The sequence below is a fragment of the Phyllostomus discolor genome, chromosome 8 (genome assembly GCF_004126475.2).
Source record: "Phyllostomus discolor isolate MPI-MPIP mPhyDis1 chromosome 8, mPhyDis1.pri.v3, whole genome shotgun sequence".
Taxonomy (NCBI): domain Eukaryota; kingdom Metazoa; phylum Chordata; class Mammalia; order Chiroptera; family Phyllostomidae; genus Phyllostomus; species Phyllostomus discolor.
This window is the reverse complement of record NC_040910.2, coordinates 78,149,558-78,176,655: the sequence shown is the minus strand read 5'-3', so window position 1 is coordinate 78,176,655 and position 27,098 is coordinate 78,149,558. Positions and strand designations below refer to the sequence as shown.

At 36.5% G+C, this 27,098-nt stretch overlaps 1 protein-coding gene across 1 annotated transcript in view; it reads left to right on the top strand.

The window, feature by feature from the left end:
- Positions 1-27,098, top strand: part of EFCAB5 (EF-hand calcium binding domain 5) — a 97,458-nt gene that overhangs the window by 2,085 nt on the left and 68,275 nt on the right. Inside the window, exons 2-4 of the mRNA XM_036034518.1 lie at positions 4,047-4,623; positions 21,446-21,602; positions 26,364-26,412. Of these exons, the coding sequence (XP_035890411.1) occupies positions 4,047-4,623; positions 21,446-21,602; positions 26,364-26,412 (783 nt within the window). The remainder of the gene's footprint in view (positions 1-4,046; positions 4,624-21,445; positions 21,603-26,363; positions 26,413-27,098) is intronic.

Sequence of the window (27,098 nt, the reverse complement as noted above, 5' to 3'; positions counted from 1 at the left end):
TCCACATTTATTTAAAATCAAAATATAAATAATGCATATTAATGAGCAGTGTTACAAAACAGAATGGATCCCCCACTCCAAAAAAAAAGGTTAATTTGTTTCTAAATCCAACTGAGAGGTAAGGGAGAGTGCTATACTCCCCTCCTCACTTCTCCATAATGGAATAAGAGAATTAGCCAAAGAGGAAATGAAAACTTGGAGGGAGGTTCATAAGTACCATCTGCTATTGGAATTAAGACATTCTTTAGATTAAATGTGGGTTTTTCAAGGGTTTCTTTATAGATTACTTAATTATACTTTCCTTTGTTCTGACAGTTTCTCAGATTTCCTTTTTTTTTATGACCTTGACAGTGGTCAGGTTTGGATCACCACCCATCCCTGGATCTAAATGGGTGAGGTCAGCCCCATCTAAACCAAATGGATTAAGAATGAGAGAAGGGTGGCTCCCCAAAGAGATTTGGGCAGACGAAAATATTTATCACCGGAGAGGAAGTAGTCAACTGTATAACATGCTACAGAGAAATGAAATCTGTGTTAAGGCTTACTACCAGGTATTTTTGTAGAATGTCCCTAATTGGGATTGGTCTGATGGGACTGTAAAAATCATGATTAGATTGGGGTCATTGGGTTTGGCTGAGGAAGACTACAGAAGTAAAATGCTATTTTCATCATATCCTGTCAAGCATATTGTATATGCTATTAGCATGACTTTTTACTGTTGGTGTTAATTTTTTTCATCTGGCCAAACTAGTTCTTGTCAGGTTTGCCCACTGTAAATTCACCCCTTTCTCCTCATTTCCATATCATACTTTTGGGAAGAAGTCACTATGTGCGGCCCATACTAAAGACAAAAGAATTATGCTCTACCTCTTTGAGGGCAGAGTATCTACAAAATTATTTGAAATATTTCCACACAGGCCATTTGTTTATTCCCTTCTATTTATTTATTTATTCAAATATTTGTTTGTGTTATTACAGAACAGACCTGGGGGAGGGGGGTGTGAATGATATACTATTACCAAAAAGATGCACCTTTTTCTCTGGGGGTCCCCCCCCCATACTAGGTTTGCTTTGCCCACCACCAGGGGAAAGACGTCTCTCAATGCCAGAGATTGGTGAAAAGGAAAGGAATTATTTATTTAAAGTTATACAGCCTTAAAGTAATGACTTAATGTCTTCATTAAAATACTAAAGTCCTTTAAAATATCCACAGACGCACACAGTCCATTCTTCTCCCTCTGCCCAGTCTGGGGTACCGTATATCAGGAAAAGAAGTAGAAGTCCGTAGTTCAGGCTCCCAGCACCATCAGCTGTGTCACTGCCATGATCTCCAGTTAATCTAAAGCCATGTGACACCTTCTCATGGCCCACCAGCAAGAGCCCTTTCACCCCTTTTCTTCCAGGCAAAGTCTCACCTGCTTCCTCAGCCATGTGGCAAAAGGGACCAACCCAAAACCGGATGGTTCCAACTCTCACCCAAGCCCCATGTGGTCCCAACCTCTGCCAAAGCCCCATGGTCCCAACCTGACATGGCTGCCGTGCCTGGGTTTAAATCCTGCACCAATCTTCCTCTGTAGCCCCATTTCTGACTCCTCCACAATCAGTTACACCTGCCAGCATTCCCGTATTCTGCCAGCTTTACTGGGCTGCCATAGTGAGTTCGAGCAAGCATGGACCCGTGGCGTGGAGCCATCATCTCCAAGCTCTCACACAGGTGCTGTAACCAGGGGGAGTTGCTTCCCAGTTACATCCTGGGTTGAAGTCACTCCCATCCCTCTGGCTCAAGGCATGACCACAGCTATTTAACATATCTTTGAAACCAGGTGAAGGTTTATAGGTATGCTAAATGACTGTGCCAGAGGTTAGCTGCAAAGCTGTTGCTGTACAAAACAGCTCTCAATGGCCCTGTTTCATGTGTTCCATCCCCCAGCTCAGACTGGTGGTGATGAGGACATCATATATATTTTTTTCTCTAATATTTCCTGAACACCCATTCTGGGCCCCATTACAAATTCCTATTTGCCCCCCCACCCCCACCCCGGGCTGTACCCTATTATAATATAGGTATGAATTTATAGATATTTCTTTTATACTTGGTTATAATCCAACACTACTTTATTTCATTGCTCAGCTTGTCTGATCTTTGGACATTAGGAGTTCTTTCAGTTGGCTATTGTGTCCCTTTGACATACTACAATCATTGTAGAGTTTTTCTGAGCACTTTCTTACTTTCTGCCACAAGATGCTCAAAGCTCATCATGTATATTTCCTGCCCCAGTCCTTAAATTAGCCATTTCTCCAGTGACCCCTGATTTTTTAAAAATTGGAGAATGATATTAGACCAAGATCTGAGCACTAGGTATCCAAGCTTTCTAAGTTGATTTTTAATAACATTTATAAGATTCTTTTTACTTTCTCTAATTTCTCTGCTCTGAGGATATTAATTACAATTCTTCTAGAGACTCTTCACTTATTCTATTAATGGTATTTCCTTGGGTAGCATTAATTATTACATTTGTTGAATTTAGTCACAGAGATAGTTTTCTTTAAATAGCCATGATTCTTATGTGTAGACTTACATTTGCATTTGGGAATCCCTGTTTGCTCTTCTGTGGATGGAATTTTTGATTTAAGATGTGCAGCCAGTGAAGTCTGTCAGTGTAGAGGCATTATTCTGACTCTCTCTCCTGAACCACATTGTCCCAGTGCAGGGGTGAATGCCTCTGGTGCCTGATGAATAATTTAAATGGTGATGAAGACACACAAAAAGGTCAACTATTCTCCTGCTACCCATATCTAAATTCTTTAAACTTAGGGTGCCTCAAAGCCACTCCCAAATTTCATAGTGCATTATTTTTCACTGGTATATTTGTAGTCCTATATTTTCTTCAGTCAATTTATTCCCACCTACCATACATTTTTCAGAGACCCTCAGATTTTCTTACTGAAGGCCTCCTTCATAATTGCCAGCGTTCTTACGTTTATATTAAATACACACCCACAACACCTTTTCTGTCATAGAGATTTTGGTAGGGAGGGAACGTGGATGCCTGTTCTCACTCTGCTATCTTGGTCTAATATCTCCATACTATGTTTTAAAAATGAAAACATGGAAAAGGAGGGAAATATGAAAGTGGGAAGAAATATGTTTAAATATACATATGTGGTAGACTTTCTTCATTGCCTACTCAACAAACATTTCCCTACCTTTGTGCCTGCCGACTGAACCCCAAATTATAGCAGATGGAAATCATCCAATATCAGAGAACTTGATCCAAACCCTGACATGAAGAAATATGGTTGGTCAAAACTATTCATAGTAGTCCCTTTTACCTTTATTCCCATTTATTAGAACAACCAGCTACTGTTCTAGGGGTGGACATGTAATCTAATTAGGGTCAATGAAATGTAAAGGAAGTGTTGGGGCAGGAATCTGGGATCTTTTCTTCTTGGATAATAAAACAGAATCTCAAAAGGAAAAATCCCCTTTGTTCTCAATACTTTTTTCCTGTAAAGAAGGGATGACTGGAGCTGCAGTAGCTATCTTTCCATCCTGAGGTACAAGCACAAAAAAAATGATTAAAGAATAATGAAACAGGTCCTGGCTGGTGTGGCACAGTTGATTGGGTGTTGTCCTACAAACCAAAAGGTTACATACTCGATTCCCTATCAGGACACATGCCTGAATTGCAAGTTCAGCCCTTAGTCGGGATGCATGCAAGAGGCAACACATTGATGGTTCTCTCTCTCACTGATGTTTCTCTTCCTCTCTTTCTCCTTCCTTTCCCCTCTCTCTAGCATCAATAGAAGAAGAAAAATAAATAAAACAAGCAAGATACTTAATGAAAAACAGTGAACTGCCTAATGACTTCTGATTAAGTCAACAATAAATGTCCTTATGGTTAAAGTCACTATTATCTGATTTTGTTTTTTTCAGCTGTGTTTGAATATACCACTTAAAGAAATATTTTCCTAATACTATTCTAAATTAGTAGAGATTAAAGTCTACTTCTGATATTTCTTACATTTCACCTTTTTTCCCTCAGAATTAGAATCGGAGGGGCAGCTAAAAACCTCAACTGATTCAACAGAGGAATTTAACATTGGAGTCTCAAAGAATATTGTGGTTACAAAACCTGCAAAAGTGGTTTTTGATTTGGACCGAACTATACAGGATTCAAACCTAGAACAACTATGGAAGGAAAATCTTTTTGAAAGAGTAGAGGCAAGAACTCGGGCAATGCAGCAGAAAATAATAGATAAGGATAACCTGAAGAAAGAACTAGAAAAGAAGGCTGAGAAAAAAATCCCTAAGGATAATCTGGCCAAAGAGTGGTTTAATATTGAAAATATGACAGTAGATGATCGTGTATATTTGCTTGACAAACTTCTACCCACCTTAGTTCTTGGAGTGGAAAAAATGTTAATGCAAGTGGAAAAAAAGAAGTTTCTGACAGAAGTTGATATTCCAACTAAATTTGATCCAATTAATTATCTGGGGGAATACTTAATGAGAAACAACCCTTATTATATCAAAGGCTCAAGAATGTCTGGTTATCAGAGGGTGATGAGAGAAGTCACAGAAGATCTGAAGATACATGTTACCAACACTATTAGCAACAGGTACAATTTGTTGTGTTTTCAGTTGGTGATATAGCTCCTTATGTTGAAAAGCACATAGAACAATAATATACTCATGCAAACTTAAAATAAGGTAGCTCTCCCTATGGAGCACACTGTCACCTTTCCTCACTTCCTTCTTTCCCCAGGAATTTTTACTGAAATCTGATTAAATGTATTCATTAACTTAGAGAAAACTGACACCTTTAATAACAAGTGTTTCTCTCTGAGAACATGTCTTTTCATTTGTTCATCTTATTTTGGATCCGTCAGTATTGTCTTAAAGTTTTTTCACATGGGTTTGTACCTTTTATTAGACTTAATACTATTTTATCATTTTTGTTGCCATCATAAGACTTTCTTCTTCCGTTACATTTTCTATCTAGATGTATTTTGGATACACAAAAACTATTAATTTCTGTATATTTTTGTCTTTTGCTACCTTATTGAGTTCTCTTACTGTTCATAGTAAATTTTTAGTTGATTTCTTGGGTTTTCTAGGGAGGCAACCATACTGTCTGCAAGCAATAGTTTTCCTTTCTCCTTTTCAATTTTTATATTTCTAACATCTTTCTCCCAGCTGATTACTTTGGCTATTCCTCCAATATGAGAGTGGTGATATGGGCATCCTTGTTTTTTTTTATGACTTTAAGTAAAAATTACTCATGTATTAATTACTACTTTACCATAAACAGTTTTATTTATATATAAACCATAACTCCACTCCATGTGCTCTAAAAAATTGTGGTAAAATATATTTTACCACATTAGGAAAAATGCACCTAATTTCTGTCTTATAGAGTGATCTTTAAAAATCAAGAATGTTGATTTTGTTAAATGCTTTTTCAACATCTAAGGAGATGATCATTTGATTTTTCACTCTGTATTCATTAATAATGAATTTTGTTAATAGATTTCCTAGTTTTGAGCTATCTTATAATTCCTGAAATAAATCCCATTTGGTTGCTATATATTTGGTTACATTGAAACATACTTTCTACTGGTGAAAACAGAATAAATATTTAATTCTTTACCTTTAATTACAGATTTTCTGAATATAGTTTCTGTCTTTCTTTCATCAATAGTCACCTCCAGTGGCAACCAATGAAATATTTTTCCCCATTTAGGGAAGGTTGTTGGGTTTTTGTTTTTTTTTAGTATTATGAACACATGGATTTTGATACATATTTCATGTATTTTAATCTATTATGATCATTTTTAAATTGAATTTGTTGGGGTGACTTTGGCCAATAAAATTATGTATGTTTCAGGTATACAATTTCATAATACATCATCTGTACATTGCATTGTGTGTTCACCACCCCAAGCCCAGTCTCCTCCATCACTATTTATTCCCCACTTGACCCTCTCCTACCTCTCCCACCTCTCCCATCACCCTTTCCCTCTTGCAATCACCATACTGTTGTCTGTGTTTCTGAGTTTTTTTCTTTGCTTAATTCCTTCATCTTTTTCACTGAACCCTCAACCCCCTTCCCCTCTGATAGCTGTCAGTCTTTTCTCTATATTTATGAGTTTGTTTCCACTTTGCCTGAGAGTTTATTATGTTCATTAGATTCCACATATAAGTGAAACCATGTGGTATTTGTCTTTCCCTCACTGGCTTATTTCACTTAGTGTAATACTCTCCAGGTCCATTCACGCTGTCATAAAGGGTAAGATTTTCTTCCTTTTTATGGCCCAGTAGTATTCCATTGTGCAAATGTACCACAGTTTTTTCTTTTTAAAAAAAATTTCATTTATTTATTTATTCCCCACCACCACTCCCCTCACTCAGCCATCCCAACCTCCCATCCTTAATCCTACCCCCTTTTGGCTTTGTCCATGTGTTCTTTATACATGTTCCTTGATAACCCTTCCCCTCCCCCCCATTATTGCCTCCCACCTCTCCTCTGGTTACTGTCAGTTTATTCTTTATCTCAATGTCTCTGGTTATATTTTGCTTACTCATTTATTTTATTGATTAGGTTCCACTTACAGGTGAGATCATTATTTGTCTTTCACCATCTGTCTTATTTCACTTAGCATAATCTCCAGGTCCATTCATGCTGTCATAAATGGTAAGATTTTCTTCTTCTTTTTTTTTGGCTGAGTAGTATTCCATTGTGCAAATGTACCACAGGTTTTTTATCCACTCATCTACTGATGAGCAACTGAGCTGCTTCCAAATCTTGGCTATTGTAAATAATGCTGCAATGAACATAGGGATGCATATATTTTTTCAAATTAGTGTTTTAGGTTTCTTTGGATATATTCCTAGAAGTATAATTGCTAGGTCATAGGGCACTTCCTTTTTTAAGTTTTTAAGGTAACTCCATACTGCTTTCCACAGTGGCTGTACAAATCTACATTCTCACCAACAGTGCATAAATGTTCCCTTTTCTCCACATCCTCACCAGCACTTGTTGTTTATTGATATATTGATGATAGCCATTTTGACAAGTGTGAGGTGATATCTCATTGTGGTTTTAATTTGCATCTCTCTGATGATTAGTGACATTGAGCATCTTTTCATATGTCTATTGGCCATCTGTATGTACTCTTCGGAGAAGAGGCTTTTCAAGTCCCTTGCCCATTCCTTAACTGGATTGTCTGTTTTTCTGGTGTTGAGTTTTGTAAGTTCCTTGTAAATTTTGCATACTAAGCCCTTATCAGATATGTTGGCAAATATGTTCTCCCATTCAGTGGGTTGTCTTTTCATTTTGTTGATGGTTTCCTTTGCTGTGCAAAAACTTTTTAGTTTGGTGTAGTGTCATTTGTTTATTTTTTCTTTTGTTCCCCTTGTCTAAGGAGATATTATATGTCAGAAAAAAATATTGCTGTGAGAAATGCCTAAGATTTTACACCAATGTTTTCTTCTAGGGTTTATATGGTTTCAAGCCTAACACTTGTCTTTAATCCATTTTGAGTTTCTTCTTGTGTATGGTATATGAAGGTGATCTAGTTTAATTTTTTGCATGTATCTGTCCAATTTTCCCAACACCATTTATTGAATAGACTATCTTTACCCTATTGTATGTTTCTGCTTCCTTTGTCAAATATTAATTGACATTAAAGGCATAGGTTTATTTTTCAGCTCTCTATTCTGCTCTGTTTATCTATATGTCTGTTTTTATGCTAGTATCATGCTGTTTTAATTTCTATGAGACAGAAGTATAGTTTAATAGCATGATTCCTCCAACTTTGTTCTTTTTTTTTTCAAGATTGCTGTGGCTATTCAGGGTCTTTTATGGTTCCATATAAGTGTTTGGAATATTTGTTTGCTAGTTCTGTAAAATATGCTGTTGGTATCTTGATAATAATTACATTGAATCTAAAGATTGCTTTGAGTAATAATATGGACATTTTAGTGATATCAGTTCTTCCTATCTGTGAGCATGTCATGTGCTTCCACTGGTATCTTCTTCCATTTCTTTTTTCAGTGTCATAATTTTCTGAATACAGGTCTTTTTTTTTTTTTTAGTATAGGAATTGCTTTCTTAGTTTCCCTTTTAATACTTCATAATTGATGAATAAAAATGCAACTGATTTCTGGATATTTGTATCCTGCTCCTTTACTGAATTAATTTATTAGTTCTAGTAATTTTTTGGTGGAATCTTTAGAGTTCTCTAAATATAGTATCATCATGTCATCTGGAAATAATGACAGTTTTACTTCATCCTTTTCAATTTGAATGCCTTTTATTTCTTGTTCTTGCCTGATTGCTGTGGCTAGGACTTCCAGTACTATGTTGAATAAGAGTGGTGAAATGGACATCCCTGTCTTGCTCTCCATCTTAAAGGAAACACTTGGTTTTTGCCTAGTGAATGTGATGTTCGTCACTTTTTCTTTTCCTTTTACAACTTTTTTAATTTATTGACTTTAGAAGGAGAGAGAAAGGAAGGGAGAGAGAGAGAGAAACATCAATTTGTTGTTCCACTTATTTTTACATTCATTGGTTAATTCTTGTATGTGTCCTGACAAGGAATCAAACCCACAACCTTGGTGCATGGGGACAATGCTCTAACCAACTGAGCTACACAGTCAGGGCAACCATTTTTTCTTTTTGATGCTCCACTTGACCCATCTTTGGCTCCTGTGTTCTTCTGACATACTCCTTCAGTCTTTGAAAGCTTCATGAATTTTTTTAAGGACTCTTAGTTCCTTTTGGTGGAGGTCATTCACCTGAGAGCTAGGAATGCTCATAAATATTGTGTCATCATTGTTTCTAGGCTCTTTCATTACTAATGAATAAAATTTTAAAAATAATGAGTTCATATTTATTTCATATCAATTTTTCATTTGAAATGAAAATTTCATATCAAATATAATGTTTCAGTGTTTTTGCCGAATTTCTTAATTTTATGTTTGTATCTCTTTTTTTACACTGAAAATTTTGGTTCTTAACAAAATTGACAGAATTACTCATTTGCTTTATCTTACAATTTACATAAAATAGGGTCCATATAATAATACCAACAAGTCTACAAATAATAGAACTACTAAATGAGATTTTAGATTTATTTTCAGGTTTTTTGGCCATAGAATATATCCCAGTGAGTATATGTATGTAAAAAAAAGAAAACCATTCAAAAACTAGGAGAAACCAGGGGTTAAGTTCCTTTATAACCAGAGAAAAGCCTTTGAACCATGACTCAAAATGATGCAAATATTGATAAATTTGACTACATAAAAATTGAAAGTTTTCTGCCTGGAAAAATGAGTCACAATTACTTGATTCTGTTGTTATTGTACAAAAGTAGCCATAGACAATATGTAAATGAATAAGAATGGCTGTATTCCAATAAAACTTTATTTATAGATACTAAAAATTTAACTTCTTGAATTTCTTCATGCCATAATATATTCTTCTTCTTTTTTAAATTACTTTAAAATGTAACAATCTTAGCTCTTGAGTCCTACAAACTGAGGCAGCAGGCTGGATTTGGCTCCCAGGTTCTAGTTTGCTGACCCTTGGTCTACATGATATCTGTTAGGTCTCTCCTAGATCTGAATAACAAATAAGACACTTGTAATCTCTGATTTTCTTCTTGAATCTCCATATTTTCCTTTGAATGTCTTCTGGCATGGATACTTATACTAAACTTTATAAAAGAACCTAAAATTCTTTGTGACTTGTTTTAGTGTATTTCCTGTAAGGTAAGCAACCAATTAGAAACTTTAGAATGATAATTCTTTTGGAATTAGGTACATATGTTTCTCTGGAATAAAGTAAGAGATGTACAGAACCCTCGTTTCACTTTATGTGTAGATATGGAATTTTTATTTTCAGTTGCCTGCCAGTGATATCAGAATTACCTGGGTGCTTGGTTAAAAGTATAGATTCCTAGCTTCTTCCTTAGATCTTCTGAATCAGAACCTCTAGGAATGCATTTAAAACAAGTTCTACAGGAGGTTATTGTGCACACTAAATTTCCAAGACCATTCATTTAGTAAAGCCAAATTAAGGGAGTTTTAGTACTGGTGAAAAGTTCCAATGGCAGCAGGGAACAGTGTCATTAAATTTAATAAAACAGCTTAAAGAACATTTGTGTTCACCATCTGTTCTTTTAGAGCAATAGACTTGATTTGTTTTTAGCTCTATTTTCATTTTAAAAACTTAAAATTTGGGAACTGGTGTCAAGGCTGTAAACCAATACATTAACAAATCCTTTTTTCCATTGGGGTTATATAAATCTCAGTCAGTACATAAAACTTTAGGCATTTTTTCAACATCTATAGTAAGGAAAGTAATCGGCAAAGTAGGATTCTGGTCTAGGTTCCATTGCCAACCAACAGCATGACACAAAAAGATTAATTTATTTCACTGATCTTCCTTGAACTGGGAGTTTGAATATTTAGGGTCATTTGAGGTTTGATAAGGACCCTAGTTTCTATTGGAGCAATACTGTTGTAGGAATTTTATGAATGAGTTAATATAATCAAAGATACTATCCCCCCTCCCCCCGGTTGTCAGGATTAGGGCTTCATCTCTCTCTGGCAAAAATCCAAAATCCATGTGTCAACATGTGATTTTGAATGTGTCAGGAATTTGTAGAATATTCAGAAATCCTAGGGATGCTTTACAATAGCACAATGTCTGTTTACTTAAAGCTCAGATACCCAGCATCTTAGCAAAAACAGTCCTGCTTTTAAATTCTCTGAACTATAGCATTGTGGTGATATTGTTAAAATGTTCATTTCCCTCAACCTGAGCTGAAGTTGCCATCTGTCTGCTTCCTAGAACAAAAGGGGATTCATTTCTGTTCAGTGTCTAAAGACAGTAGATAGAAAAGACACTCCTTACTGATTTGGAACAATTTTTATAGTGGTAGCCACTATTCTGAAAAATAAAATATTACTGCTGTTTGTAAGTTTTATACATACAATACTTTTATTGCTTTTCATCAGGGTTCCTGGAAGAGAGGTACAAAATTAAGTGGACTTTAATCCTTGCATGTAGTTTTACAAAAACAATAAAGAGGTTAGGTTTGTATCATTTTCCTTCTCTTCATATTTTTTTTTAGCATCTTTCCCCTCTGACTTGGTTCCTCCAGTGCTTGAGAATACATAGTGTATAAATCACTACTACCTCATGAATTGCTAATGAAAAAAGTTACTATTAATATAGGATTACAGACTTTCAATGGCCTGATTATTGTGATAGTTAGACATATTTTGCATGTGTTGAAATTTGTACAACCTTTCACCAAAATGGTCAATTTTACTGTATGATGGGGTTTTTTTACATAACAATTTTCAGGTTTATTTATATAGATTTTTAAAATACGTTTTTATTGACACACATACATATAACATTAAATTTACTGTCTTAACCATTTTAAGTGTTCAGTTCAGTGATATTAAGTTCAGATTTTTAAAAAATATATCTTATTGATTATGCTATTATAGTTGTCCCATTTTCCCCCTTCACTCCCCTCCACCCTGTACACCCTCTCCCACCCACATTCCCCACCTTTAGTTCATGTCCATGTGCCATAAGCTCTTTAGCTTCTACATTTTCCATACTATTCTTTCCCTCTTCCTGTCTATTTTCTACCTACCATCTATGCTACTTATTCTCTGTACCTTTTCCCCCTCTCTCCTCCTCCCACTCCCCTGTTGCTAAACCCTCCATGTGATCTCCCTTTCTGTGGTTCTGTTCCTGTTCTAGTTGTTTGCTTAGTTTCTTTTGGTTTTGTTTTAGGTGTGGTTGTTAATAATTGTGAGTTTGCTGTCATTTTACTATACATGTTTTTTTTTTCTTCTTTTCTTAGATAAGCCCCTTTAACATTTCATAAAATAAGGGCTTGGTGATGATGAACTCCTTTAACTTGACCTTATTTGAGAAGAACTTTATCTGCCCTTCCATTCTAAGTGAAAGCTTTGCTGGATAGAGCAATCTTGGATATAAGTCCTTGCCTTTCATGACTTGGAATACATCCTTCCAGCCCCTTCTTGCCTGTAAGGTTTCTTTTGAGAAATCAGCTGACAGTCTAATGGGAACTCTTTTGTAGATTACTGTCTCCTTATCTCTTGCTGCTTCTAGGATTCTCTCCTTCATTTTTACCTTGGCTAATGTAATTATCATGTGCCTTGGTGTGTTCCTTTTTGGGGTCCAACTTCTTTGGGACTCTGTGAGCTTTCCAGACTTCCTGGAAGTCTATTTCCTTTGCCAGAATGGGGAAGTTCTCCTTTATTATTTGTTCAAATAGGTTTTCAATTTCTGGCTCTTCCTCTTCTCCTTCTGGTACCCCTATAATTCTGACGTTGGAACATTTAATAAAGATGCCCTAGAGATTTCTAAGCTTCTCCTTGTTTTTTTGAATTCTTATTTCTCCATTCTTTCCTGTTTGGTTGTTTCTTTCTTCCTTCTGGTCCACTCTATTGTTTTGAGTCCCAGTTTCCTTCCCATCACTATTGGTTCCCTATGCATTTTCCTTCATTTCTCTTATTGTAGCCTGAATTTGTTCATCTAATTTGCACCCAAAATCAATCAGTTCTGTGAGCATCCTGATCACCAGTGTTTTGAACTGTGCACCTGATAGGTTGGCTGTCTCTCGGTTGCTTAAAATGATGGGTTCTGGGGCTTTGACTTGTTCTTTTGTTTGAGCCATCTCTCTCTCTCTCTCTTTTTTTTTTTTTTTGGTCATGTTGTACCTGTTACAGTAAGGGGTGGAGCCTTAGTTGTTCACTGGGGCAGGCACTCCAGTCGCTGGGTTGTGATGTTGTATGTGGGGTGGGGTCGAGAGGGAACAATGGAGGTTGCTCCATTCTCCATGGAACCTCAGTCCCCTCTGCTGCTTCCTCCAAGCAAACTGGGCCCCTCTGGTGCCAATTCCTGTGTGGGTGGGCTTGTGCATGTCGTGGGACCCTCCAAGGACCTCCCCTGTGAAGCTGGGTGTCTCTCTGTGTGCCTCAATTCCCACAGGTGACCTCAATCAGTGTCCTGAGGCTCTATTTCCCAGCACTGTGATCCTGGGTTGTGCGCACTGCCTTGCTTTACAATCACCGCCTCACTGGAATCACCGCCTCACTGGTTCTGCCAGTTGCCAATTGCCACCCCTGGGCCGGGGTCTGCCAGCTGCCGCCTGCGCACTCAGGGTCTACCCGCTGTGGTCTTGCATGCCTTGGATGCCTTACGCGCCCAGTCCCACCACTCTCTGCTTTCTGCGCTGTGACCTGTGCCTGGCTGTTCGACTCCGCCCCTCCTACCAGTGTGCATGCGCGGGTCTGATTCAACTTCTTGGTTGTCTGACTTCCATTCAGATCAATTTTCTGTCATTTCTGGATGTTATTCTGTTTCTAAATTGTTGTTGTCCCTATTTTGGTTGTGCATGGAAGTACTGTACGTCCACCTATGCCTCCATCTTGGCCAGTGTATGATGTTTTCAAAAACAGTAAAAATAAAACAGTAAAAATAAGCATTATAGAGAATGATTATTACTGTTAGGATGTCACACTATTTCAGAGAAGCAGGGCCTATCATATTTTATAAATAAATATATAATGCATTATATAAATTTTACATATATAAAATTTATTACATACATTTATTATATTTTATATTATACAGTTTGCACAGTAATGATTTATATTGTATCATCTAATCAAATTATATTATAATTTAACATAAAATATGCTTATATTCATGTAATTTATATTATATAATTTAAATTTTATTATATTTTATATTATATAATTTAAGCAGGGCCTATAAAATTTATTATATGAACTTTCTCTCTCTTCTCTACCAGTCCTGAAAATTTAACTGAAACAGGAAGTAGATCCAAGGCAAAAACTTGCATCTGTCCCTGTGTGGCAGTTATAGAGATGCACATCCGGTTCTGGCTTGGTGATGATCTCTGATCCCTACATCTGTTGAAATTCACAATCACTGTGCATCTATGACAAACATTGAGATGTCTTTTGGGCATTTTTCCAGTGACTCCTTTTTATTAGCCTTTGGACTAATCATGAACACTTAATCCATGAAGAGAAAAAATTGCAAAGAAATATTCCACAGAATTACTTTCTCTACCACATCTACATAAAAGAGATAAATAAGCCAGGATAAATGCTCAAGCATTAAGGAAACACAAACCAAGTAAAAACTAAAAGGAAAAGAGACATATGCTTTTATTTTACTTGTAACAATTCCCTACAAATTAACTCATGTTCAAGGAACTCATGCATATTATGTGACAAATCCATTGTGTATATTTCTGTTGAAATATGGTATCTGCAAAGGGTTTGAAGGTTTACTTCAAAGTACTTACCTTTTGTATTAAAAAAAAACCCAACCTCAAAGTGTCTAATTCATCCTTACAAGATGCCAGCACCAGGACTTCGCAAGGCTGAGGGAATGTTTCATCCCTGATACGGGGCTTCCTTAGTTGCCAGGAGACAGTGACTTCCTAGACAAATGTCTCTCCGCTCATACTCCAAACCAGCTGCCACTTCTTTACTGAGCCAAATGCTTTTGCTTACATTATGCTAGGAAATCCCTTAGGTACTTCTCCTGAGGTGATATTATTAATATTAATCTTCTTGTCAAACTGTATTGAATGTCATATTTTATCAATCCATTAAAATAGATTTTGTCAAAAGTGAGTGGATAGATAAGGAAATGCTTTTTAAAATAATGTTTGAATAACTATTATACCCAAATGTATGTGATAGGACTTTACCCAAACAGGTTCTACTTTTGTTCATCCTGAAGCATAATAATAATGTATATACACTGACTAGTTTCATATTAATTTCTAAACTACACTCTGTTGTATATTTATATATCACATTATTAAGTACTTAGAAATTCAATTACTTAAGGACCAAGAAATCCTGATCTCCCTGAATGTTATCCTAACATCTTACACACACCTCTGCAACTTGATGTTGAATGAATCTATAGCCCTACTTCAGAGGCATAGAGTACTAGTAATGTTAAAGACTGAGGTAGAGTTCCTGAGTTAAGTTCTCCCTATCTAGGGTTGGATATCTGGGATAATGCCTGACAAGTTATGTTAGTACTAGGGTAGAAACACCTAAGACTATCTAAGATGTTTAGAAATTCCTAGTATTTGCCAACAGTTCTATTGATTCATTTTAAATGATCTAGTAACTGGCATCCTCAAAAAAAGATAGGATTTATTTTTCTGTATAGAGAAGATAGACCGAAAACTTTACATGCAACTGCCTTGGTTTCTAATGGCTGAAGACCTTATGTACAATTGCCTTGGGTTAAATGTCCTCTGTCCTAGCTCAGTTCTACACCATCAAAACAGATGCTTCTCAGCCCTCCAGGGGGAAATAATCTTACTCCTTCCAATATAGAGTTGGAACTCAACCACTTCATTTGGAAATAGGAAATCCTCATCATCAAGGCCAGCTTCAAATTTTGGAGGCACTAGATCAGAAGTACCCAGTGTGTAGGGACAATAAGCTCAGACAACCACACCTTGATTTAGTCTACCTGGGCCATATAGACTGCACATGTTTAGCAGAAAGCTGAGTTGTATGTATGATTTGTGCATATCAGCTAATGAAAACCACCACAGCCAGATGTCCTTTCCTTGAATCTAGAGTGCCAGCTTCTTTGTCTAGAACATCCTTCCATTCTGTTCTCTAGATTGCGAATTTCTCCTTGTCCTTCAGAATCAGCTCAAATATCACTTCTTTTGGGATACATTCTGCCACATCTGGTCTGGATTAGGTACTCTTTCTATATATTCCTGAAATACCAATAGGCTCATGTCAGTCCTGAGCACACTGTAATGTAATTGTTAATATAGCTTCTCATTATCTCTTCAAAGACAGGAATTGTTTTCTATCATGCCTATATTTGCAATACTGAGCACAGTGCTTGGCATGGGTTGTATGGGGCTCAGTAAGTGTTTGTTAGATGAATGAATTGCCAACTGCTCAATGTTGAGCCATACCTAGTACAGAAAAAATACAAAATTTGTGTTTTGTCATGAAGAACTTGTACCATGTAGTTGAAAAAATATAACTAAAACAGTCAAGTTTATCGAAACAGTTGTCCATATACACTCTCCACACTTCTCCCATTTCCCACACATTTCTCAACTTGTTCTGTCTTGACTTTTTCCAGGCTCTCTTCAATACATGTCACTTGCCAACATCACAAAGTTCTCCGTGATTCTAGGCCCAGTGGAAAGTGTGCAATCCTCATCTTACATGACCTCTTAGCAGTATTCAATAATGTCAACCATTTTCTCTTTGAAATACCCTTCCTTCCTTCCATGACATCATTCATTACCAGGTTTCCTTTTACCTCTGTTTAGTCCTTCTCAGAGTAAAACCTGGCTTATTTTCTGCTATCTGACCTTTGAAGATTAAGGCTCATTAAGGCATGGTGCTATCACTCCTATGTTGTTCTCCTATCACTCCACAATCCATCCCTGAGTGCTCTCATTCCAACATAGGACTTCAATTACTACCTATACATTCATGACTTAGAGCTCTAGCCCAAGCACCTTGTGATTCTTTCTGTTTTTGTTGTTGTTGTTGTTTTTGTTGTTGTTCTAGACCAGCATATGCCATTATCTATTCAAAATTTGCACTTGGGTGTTTCACAAGTACCTCACTTTCAACAAGTCGTTGTCTTATTTATTTATTTATTTATTCTCACCCCAGGGTTTTTTTTTTAACTTATTTTAGAGAAAGAAGATGGGTGAGGGAGGGAAAGAGAGAGAAACATTGATGTATGAGAGAAGCATCTATCAATTGCCTCCCGCTCACGCCCTGACCGGTGATCGAAAATGCAACCTACATATTTGCTCTGACCTGGGATCAAACATGCAGACTTTTGGTGTATAGAATGACACTTCAGCTAACTTAGATAGCAGGCCAGGGCCCTTGTCTTATTTGGTTATCCATCCAGATTCTCAAGCCCAAAGCCTAAAGATCAACCTTGACACCTTGTGCTTCCTTACAGCTCACTTCCAGTTAATCATTAAGTCCCGTTTATTTTTACCTCCTCTCTAATCTGTTCATTTACGACTTCTCCCACTGTGGCTATCCTAGTTGAAGCTATTGTAACAGTCTTCTAATTTGTATGTCTACAGCCACTCTTGCCCTCTTCCAATCTATTCTTTTTTTCTTTAAGATTTTATTTATTTATTTACCTTTAGAGAGAGGGTAAGGGAGGGAGAAAGAGAGGGAGAGAAACATCAATGTGTGAGAGAGACCTCAGTCGGCTTACTCTCGCACACCCCCAACTGGGGATCTGGCCCACAACCCAGGCATGTGCTCTGATGGGGATTCGAACCAGTAGCCTTTTGGTTTGTAGGCTGGCGTTCAATCCACTGAGCTGCACCAGCCAGTTCAATTTATTCTTTACCTCTATCTGAAGTAATTTTTTAAAAAGATTGATCTTATCACGTTTTTCTCCAATGTGAAGGATTTCAAATCTTTACTTTTAGGATAAAAACCAAAATCTTTACTCCTTAAGAATTTCTTTGTATGACCTAGTCCCTAATTTTCTTTCTATCCCTGGCTCCTGCCTCTCTCATTCTTATACTCTATACTCCAAGCATGCAAGATTTCTTTCAGTTCTTCAAAGTTCTTCTTTCAATCTGAGGGTCTTTACATATTCCATCCTCTGCCTGTTATCACTCCTTTTCCTCTATGCCTATTCTGCCAATACTTTAGAGTTCAGATAACTAAATTGTAGTCTAGCTTTTGCTCTTGTGATGTAAATTTTCCTGTGTGTGTGTGGGGGTTTTTTTAATACATAAGATTATTATATAATATGTCTTAACTTGGGGTAATTGACTAATGTTGAAATCTCCAGAATTAATCATTAGTATTTAATGGGGAGCTGATGATAAATATTTTATAAAATTCCATCATTTTATAAAATTCCAAATAAGCCTAATTATTTGTTCAAATATCATTGATTAACCAGTAACTTAGATTTTTCTTAAGTCATTACCCCTTCTGATAGGAATTTTATTTCATAGTAAGATCTATGTTGAGTAAACAAAAAGAAAATAAGAATTAAATATAATAATTAAGTAGACATATGTCATATGCGGATTTTTAGAAGAATACTCATCACAAGAATAATATGAATGTACTCTAGGAATACCAAGAAATCTAGTTTATCTTTGTGAAACTAAGACCTCCAGAGCTTAAAAACAAATAAACAGAGTTTATTAACTTGCTAGGCAAGTGAATACAGACCAGTGAAGATGTCACTGAATAGTTTGCAGAAGAGGAAAGGTCGGGGGTTTTTAGGTATTAGGAAAGGATTATCGTAATGGTTATACTACAGCAGCTGGTAACTGTCATAGTGTACAGGACAGAGTGAGTCCAAAGTGTATACATGATTGATTAAAACAAGTTCCATTGTTCAGCAGTCAAGAAAGAATGTTCAGTTAGGTCCAGTAATGGTTTAGTAAACTGGGGTCACTCAAAGTTCAAGATCAGTTATCCACTTAAGCTGGTTGGAACCAGTTTTGATGAAACACAATCCTCAGTTTTGGTATAATTTAAGCAAAATTCTTCTGTAAGTGGAGGATTTTCCTTGTACAGCTTGAATGTATATGTGGAATTTGGATTGTTACAATTAGGGTAGGGAAATTTACTTCTCTCTTTAATTAGTTAGATTTATACTATGTTTTTTTCTTAAAAAGATATCAAAACACTTGTTAAGATGGGGGAACTTTTATTAGTTAGCTGTTGCTGCATAACAAAATACCTCAAAACTTTGTGGCTTAAAGCAATCATCATTTGTTTGCTCATCATTTTGAGGGTTGGTAACTTTGTGCTGGTCTCATGGCTCTTCTCTGCTCCACATGGTATCAGTTGGACTTACTCATGCATTGCAGTAAGATATCAATTGATAGCCTTAATCGCTTGGCTATTAATTGGCTAACTGTTAGCAAAAGCAATGGAGGTAACTGGATCATTATCCAGCAGACTAGTCTAGGCTCATTTCCAAGGTGGTAGTGGTTGCAGGGCTCCTAAGTTCAATAAAAGGGCCTTAAAATTCAAGCATGTTTTTTTTTCTTTTTCTTTTTTCAGTTTTATTGTGATATAATTGATAGAATTTTTCAACTTTCTCCTTATATATCTTCTTGTGATGGTCCATTGGCCGAAACAAGTCAAATGTCCATAGCCAGACCCAAGGGGACAGAAATAGATTCTACCTCTTGATGGGAGGAGCTGCAAAGTTACATTGCATATGAACAGACATGGATACAGGAATGAGAAGAATTTGTGGCCATTTTTGCATTTTACCACACTAGTTTTATTCTCTTATCCAGTATCCTTAAATGTGGATTTATATTTATATTCATACTGCTTGCAATTTATGTCTACTCTACACTGCCCAAAGTTAAGAGTTTTGGATGCTATGGAATTTTGTTGATTGATGTGGATATTATCATAAGATAATGCAGGCCACAGGAAAGAAATTTTATTCATTCCTTGAATGAGTTACATAATCAATTTAAAGTCATTTTGATGACATTTTCAGGCTCACGTACAGTAGCCCTGAAGCACAAAACTAGGTTTTCTTTCTAAATGTGGTCATTAATAAGTGGAAGGAACTAATGTCTGAGCTGAGATATAAAAGATGTGGAGGATCCAGTAAACCAAAGACAGGGATAAAAGTATTTCATGCAGATGGAAATATGACAGAAACCCAATTTTGTTAATCCATTTGTGTGGTACAGTGATGAATACGCATAAGAATCTGGAGACACCCAGTACTTACTGCACAATATTGTTTACTTCACTGTTCTGCATTGGGCTCTAAGCTTTGTAATAGCAGAATCCATAATAGGTGCTCAATAAGCGTTTGTGTAATGAGTGAAAAAGTGACTGACTTAGTGAGTGAATAATGAGAAAAAGCTAGAAGAAAGACACAGAATAGAGAGTCATGCAGGAATGAAGACAGAAATTTAGGATACTGCTTTATAGAGGAGAGAGAGGCAACAGAAAGGGAAGCAGAGGGAGGGAGATAGATAAAGTAGCAGAGGGAGAAAGGGTATAGGAACATCTGGAGAGCCAGCAGAGGAAGGGACCTGGGGGCTCTGAGATCAGTGGTAGAAGTCTGGCTGCTTAGCAGTTGTATGGGAGGAACTTAGTACTTCCTTTAAAATACTAATTAATCTTCCAGCAGTTCAGAAATAGGCCCTTCTACGCTATTAAACCACTTGCCTATTTTTGGTTTCAAACTTCAAAGTTTATTTGTGAAGGCTTATTTTCCCAGAGAATTTTGAAGGCCTTATATGGACATAAAGTAATGACTTAGATTTTAGGGTTGATGATGATGATGATGATGATGATGATTGATATTTAAATCACCAGTTCTTACTGAAAATTCTTTTGCATTTTAAAATCTGTAGGACACCCCTAGTCCCCCTTCTTTGAAAGATGAAGACCTACCTGAAACATTGTTGGAAAATTGTATTTGAAGCTAGAGGCTATTTTTAAAAATATTTTACTTATTTATTTTAGAGAAAGGGGATGAGAGGGAGAAAGAGAAACATTGATGCCTCAGAGAAACATTGATCAATTGCTTCTCACATTGCCCCCAACTGGGGACCTGACCCACAATCCACACAGGTGCCCTGACTGGAAATAGAACCAGCAATCTTTCTGTTATGGGACAATGCCCAAGCCACTGAACCATTCAGTTATGGTGAAACTTTTTATTATTCTGAGCCATTTTGGTGTTTCAATCAAAACTAGTCTGGGGGTTTTGAAATGCTAATAGGGATGATAAACATAGGAACAACTAAAGTCACAATTCTTTCCCCATTTTTTACCTGGGTAATACAGCTCTGTCTGAGGACAAGGGTAACTATTATGCTCAGGGGCTGTAATTCTGGCTGGATAAAGGAAACTGGCAATATAAATTCCTAGACAAAACCCAAAAGTTTGGTCAAGGGCATCAGAATTACTCGAGAGGCTCCCACCCTAGACCTTGAATCAGAATCCTTTCACATGATTTCTGCATCTAGGGAAGAGAGAGGCCCACCACCTTAAGGCCTTAGTACATTCAACCTTGCTTTTTGTGTATATGTGGCAGCTTCTAGGGCTATTCTTAGTACTTCTTAATTATAGTGTTTAGGTGGGTAAAATAAGGCCTACCTCTATAAAAAGTCTAATAATAGTAGAAGGCAGCCTATGATTAATGCACTGCAGGCTGGAATCAAGGCCAATTTCATGGAGAAAAGACAGAAACAAAGTTTATATGATGCTCCAAACTATTTTCTTCTACCATTTGAACAATCTGAATCAAATCCAATGGTCTTAACTCAACATATCTTCTATTTCTACATCCTTCAGAGTATCTAAGATGAAGGAGAAGATTAAAGAGAGGCAAGAACAAAGAGAAAACATAAACAATCTAAAAGTCAAGGTGGCCAACACACGGAAACAGGCTCTCCAGGAACAGTTCAATGAATGGATTGTAGACCCCAAAGGAATGATTCCTTTGACAGTGGTAAGAAAGGGGTTGCATGTGAAGGTTAGGTGGGGTAGAAAATAAGAGGGTGATTGTTGGAATACTGAGTGGAGTGCTGAAAACCTCCCTCTAAATTTTCAGTCCTGCTGAGGTAAATCAATTGTTGGCACATCTAGTCCCTGAGAATAGATTTCTTTAATTTTTCTCTTAGTATTTAAAAAAATTCTAAGTTAGAGTTCTAAAATATATTGACTCTGGCTGAGGCTCCTAAATTCTTCATTACAGAAGAATTTAGCTGGGTCATATATAATATATACATATTGATATATAAGTACCTAATTACAGCCCCTGACATATCGATATGTATATTGATATATGTATTATATAAGATATGTGCATATATACCTTATATAATTATTTTTATATATTTGATATATATTTCGATATATATTATATAAGCTATATACATATATAAGATATAAGATATATATATCCATAAATCATATATACAAACATAGCTTTCATTTGTTTATTTGTTTTTTGAATGCATGTGACTAATTACTTCTGTGGGCTAAGAGACCATTTAGCTCCAGAAGACATTTGTATTCAAAGAGTTAAATATTTTCTCTTAGGTATATGAAGTATGTGTGGAAAAAGTCCAGCCATGGTTAATATAATGAGAACTGTTTGCACAACATTGATGTAACCTAGCAGTGGTCTGGAATGTGCATGTATGAAAAATGACAACTTCACTGTACTAGTCAGTGGGGTTGGTGGACACTGTTGAGTGAGCATGTATACTGTGTGGCTGTCGCATTCAAATGACTGAGAGAGTAGAACAATGAATCCGCATCAAATTTTGCTTTAAGCTTGAATATTCATCCATAGAAACTATTCAAAGTGAATTATTTTTTATTGAATTTATTAGAGTGACATTGGTTAATAAAAGTAAGTAAGTTTCAGGTATACAGTTGTAAAATAATACCTCATCTGTATATTGTATTGATTCAGAAGGTTTTGGGGGATGATGCAATGAGTACAATATAAATAAATGTGGCATTTATTTACAAATGCTTCAAAGATGGCTGAGAATCTGTTGAAAGTGATCCATGTTTGAGAAGGCCTGCAACAAGCAGAACACCTGAGAATGTTGAATGTATACAGGCTTTGATCAACAAAGATCAGTGACTGACAGTGCAAGAACTAGAAGCATTCAAAAAACTGTGTCCAAGATTTTGATGCAGGATCTTGGTATGAAACATGTTGTGGCAAAATTCATTCCATAGCTTCTGCTACCAGAGCAGAAGGAACATCATGTTGCAACTGGGAGAACTGTGTGAGGTCCCAAGGTGCCTACTTTGAAGGGGACTGAGGAACAGACATGGGTTAATAAAAGTAAATAAGTTTATAAAAGTAAAAAAAGTAATAAAAGTAAATAAGCATGGGCAGAGGGGACTCACAGCAGGGTGGCAGCTGGAGGACCAAGTGGGTGAGGTGGCAGCTGTCACAACCAGGTGATCCCACATTTGTGTGCGGATACACTGGGAGGAACAACTGGGAAAACAGGCAGACTACATAACCAAGGATTCCAGCATGGGGAAAAATAAAGCCTCAAAACCTCTGACTGGAAAAATCTGTGGAGAGTGGCAGGAGAAACTCCCAGCCTCACAGGAGAATTTGTTGGAGAGACCCACAGGGTCCTAGAATGTACACAAATCCACCCACCTGGGAATCAGCGCTAAAAGGGCCCAATTTGCTTGTGGGTAGCAGAGGAAGTGAGGAGTTAGCAGGAAAGCTGGCTGAGAGCTAAGCAAGTGACACTGTTCCCTCTCAACCCCTCCCCCATATACAGCACCACAATGCAGCCAAGTAGGTTGCCCCATCTGGCCAAAATCTAAGGCTCTGCCCATTAGTAAATAACACACATGCCAAGACAGAGAAATATGGCCCAAATGAAAGAACAGGTCAAAGCTCCAGAAAAAACACAACTAAGTGATGAAGAGATAGCCAACCAACCTATCAGATTCACAGTTCAAAACACTGGTAATCAGGGTGCTCACAGAAATGGTTGAGTATGGTCACAAAATAGAGGAAAACATGAAGTCTACAAAAAGTGAAATAAAGAGAAATGTACAGGGAACCAACAGTGAAGGGAAGAAAATCAGGACTCAAATCAATGGTTGGGAGCAGAAGGAAGAAATAAACATTCAACCAGGAAAGAATGAAGAAAAAAGAATTCAAAAAAATGAGGAGAGGGTTAGGAACCTCCTGGACAACTTTAAATGTTCCAATATCGGAATTATAGAATTATTGGAATCCAATATCATGTGCCAGAAGGAGAAGAATGACAGCAAGAAATTGAAAACTTATTTCAACAAATAATGGAGGAAAACTTCCCCAATCTGGTGAAGGAAATAGACTTCCAGGAGGTCCAGAAAGCCCAGAGAGTCCAAAAGAAGTTGGACCCAAAGAGGAACACACCAAGGCACATCATCATCATTAAGTTACCCAAGATTAAAGGCAAAGAGAAAATCCTAAAAGCAGCAAAAGGAAAGGAGACAGTTACCTACAACAAAGGAGTTCCCATAAGGCTATCAGCTGATTTCTTGAAAGAAACCTTACAGTCAAGAAGGGGCTAGAACGGAGTATTTGAAGTCATGAAAGGCAAAGACGTACATCCAAGACTACTCTATCCAGCAAAGCTATCATTTAGAATGGAAGGACAGATAACTGCCTCCCAGATAAGGTCAAGCTAAAGGAGTTCATCATCACCAAGTCATTACATGAAATATTAAAGGGATTTATCTAAGAAAAAGAAGAAGATCAAAGCTATGAACAGTAAAATGACAAGAAAGTCACAACTATCAAAATCTCAACCTAAAAAACAAAAACAGAAACAAATGAAGCAAACAACTAGAACAGGAACAGAGTCACAGAAATAGAGATCACATGAAGGGTCATCAGCGTGGAAGGGATAGAATGGCAGGGGAGGTAAAGGGAATAAGCATAAATGGCAGGTACAAAATAGACAAGGGGAGGTTAAGAGTAGTATAGGAAATGGAGAAGCCAAAGAACTTATATATGACCCCAGGACATGAACTAAGGTGGGGGAATGATGGTGGGAGGGGAGTACAGAGAGAGAGAAATAAAGGGGAAAAAATGAGAGAACTGTAATAGCATAATCAATAAAATATATTTTTAAAAATAAAGATAAATTTGAAAAAGAACTATTAACCAAAATATACAAAGAATTCATAAATCTCAACAATAGCAAAACAAACAACCAATTAAAAGATGGGTAAAAGGCCTAAACAGATACTTCCCCAAAGATATCCAGATGGCAAATAAGCATATTAAAAGATGCTACACATATGGTATCAGGGAAACGCAAATTAAAACAAGATACCACTACTCACCTAACAGAATGCCCAAATTTCAGAATACTGACAACACTAAATGCTGACAAAGAGGTGTAGCTACAGGAACTCTCATTCACTGTTGGTGGGAATGCAAAATGGTACAGCCACTTTGGAAGATAGTTTGGCAGTTTCTTACAGAAGGGGAAAAAATGGGAGAACTGTAATAGCATAATCAATAAAATATATTTTTAAAAATAAAGATAAATTTAAAAAGAACTATTAACCAAAATATACAAAATATACTAAACATACTCTTGCCATATGATTAGCTATCCTGTTCCTTGGTATTGACCCAAAGGAGTTAAAAACATGTCCACACAAAAACATGCACATAGATATTTACAGCAGCTTTATTTATAATTGCCAACATTTGGAAGAAACCAAGATGCCCTTCAGTAGATGAAGGGATAAATTAACTGTGGTACATCAGACAATGGAATATTATTCAGTGCTAGAAAGAAATGAGCTATCATGCCATGAACAGACATGGAGGAACATTAAGTGCATCCTACTAACTGAAAGGAACTAATCTGAAAAGGCAACATACTGTATGATTCCAACTCTATGATATTCTGAAAAAGTTAAAACTGTGGAGACAGTTAAAAGATCAGTGGTTTCCAGGAGTGACAGGGGAAGGAGGGATAAATAGGCAGAGCATGGGCGGGGGGGGGTGGGTTTAGGGTGGTAAAACAATTCTGTATGATAACATAATGATGAATATATGTCATTATACATTTGTCAAAGCCCATAGAGTGTACAACTTGAGGAATGATTCTAAATGTAAACTAAGACCCTTGGGGTATGATATTTTGGTGATGGTTTATTCATTGTAACAAATGTACCACTGTGGTGGGGGATGTTGATAACAGGGGCAGCTGTGTATGTGGTAGCTGGCAGAGAGTAGATGGGACCTCTCTATACTTTTTGCTCAGTTTTGCTATGAACCTGAAACTGCTCTAAAGGATAGAGACTATTTTTAATAAGTGGACCAAGAAGAACTCTGACATTTCTTTCTTTTTTCTTTTTGTAATTTAGGAATGAGAAATTATAGAGGGTTCTTTGGGTTGCCAAGTAGGTTGCTAAAGGTGCCTTAGCTCCATTGTGCCCAATGTCTAAGGGTTGATAGAAATGTCCCTGGAGGGGGCAAAATGGACTTACTCTGAGCATTCTCATTTTTGCACAAAAATGATGGGAATCATTGAGGATATATATGTAAAAGCATTTTATATACCTTGAAGTATTCTATAAACTAAATGTTAATTATTACTGTTCCTGGATTAAGATTACCTAGGACTTAAACTGAAGAACTATAGATGGCTTTAGTCTAAAATACTAAGTATATGGTAATTAAGAAGTAATATATGCTCTTATTGATTTATAGATTCAGAATGTTCTTCATGAATTTTTTCAAAACCCAGATTTCCAGTTTGGTAAGCATGCCTATTACTACAGTATTTATGTCTCTCTCTCTCTTTTTGGATGAAGGGAGGGATGCTGAATTAACATGAAGCGTCAATCTTGAGATGGATGTTATTTAAAGCTCTTATAGATGTATTTTCAATACTAAAGCTTTTTTTCTCTTACAAGATGGAGTATGTAGAAAAGCAGAGAAGCAATGAATGATTTTCAATCCTTCTAACCTAGTGCCCTATTTTATCACAAATATTCTGTAATATACTTTATTATCCTATCAAATACCTAGAAAGTATTTCTTACAGAGAATTTTAAAAGAAAGATTAAATGTCATACATGTGATACAAAGGAGAAATAAAAGAAATGACATAAAAATTATATGTACTAATTCACTATATAAATGCTTCGTTATAACTTCATTATAGAACATAATGTAGTAGTAACATTTGTACCTACTTATAATAAATGTTTACACATAAGAAAAGTAAAATTATATCTAAAATTGTATCTAATTGACCATTTCTTTTATTTGAAAATTTGAAATAAGGGCAAAATGAATGGATTTGTATATGTATATAGAATCCCCACGCATAGAAGTATATAATGCAGACTGACACAGGTGTGCTGTTTGGGAGTTCAGATATAATGTATATTACCTCCCATTACATAATTTCCTGAAATGGTGAGTAACTTGGTAAAGTTC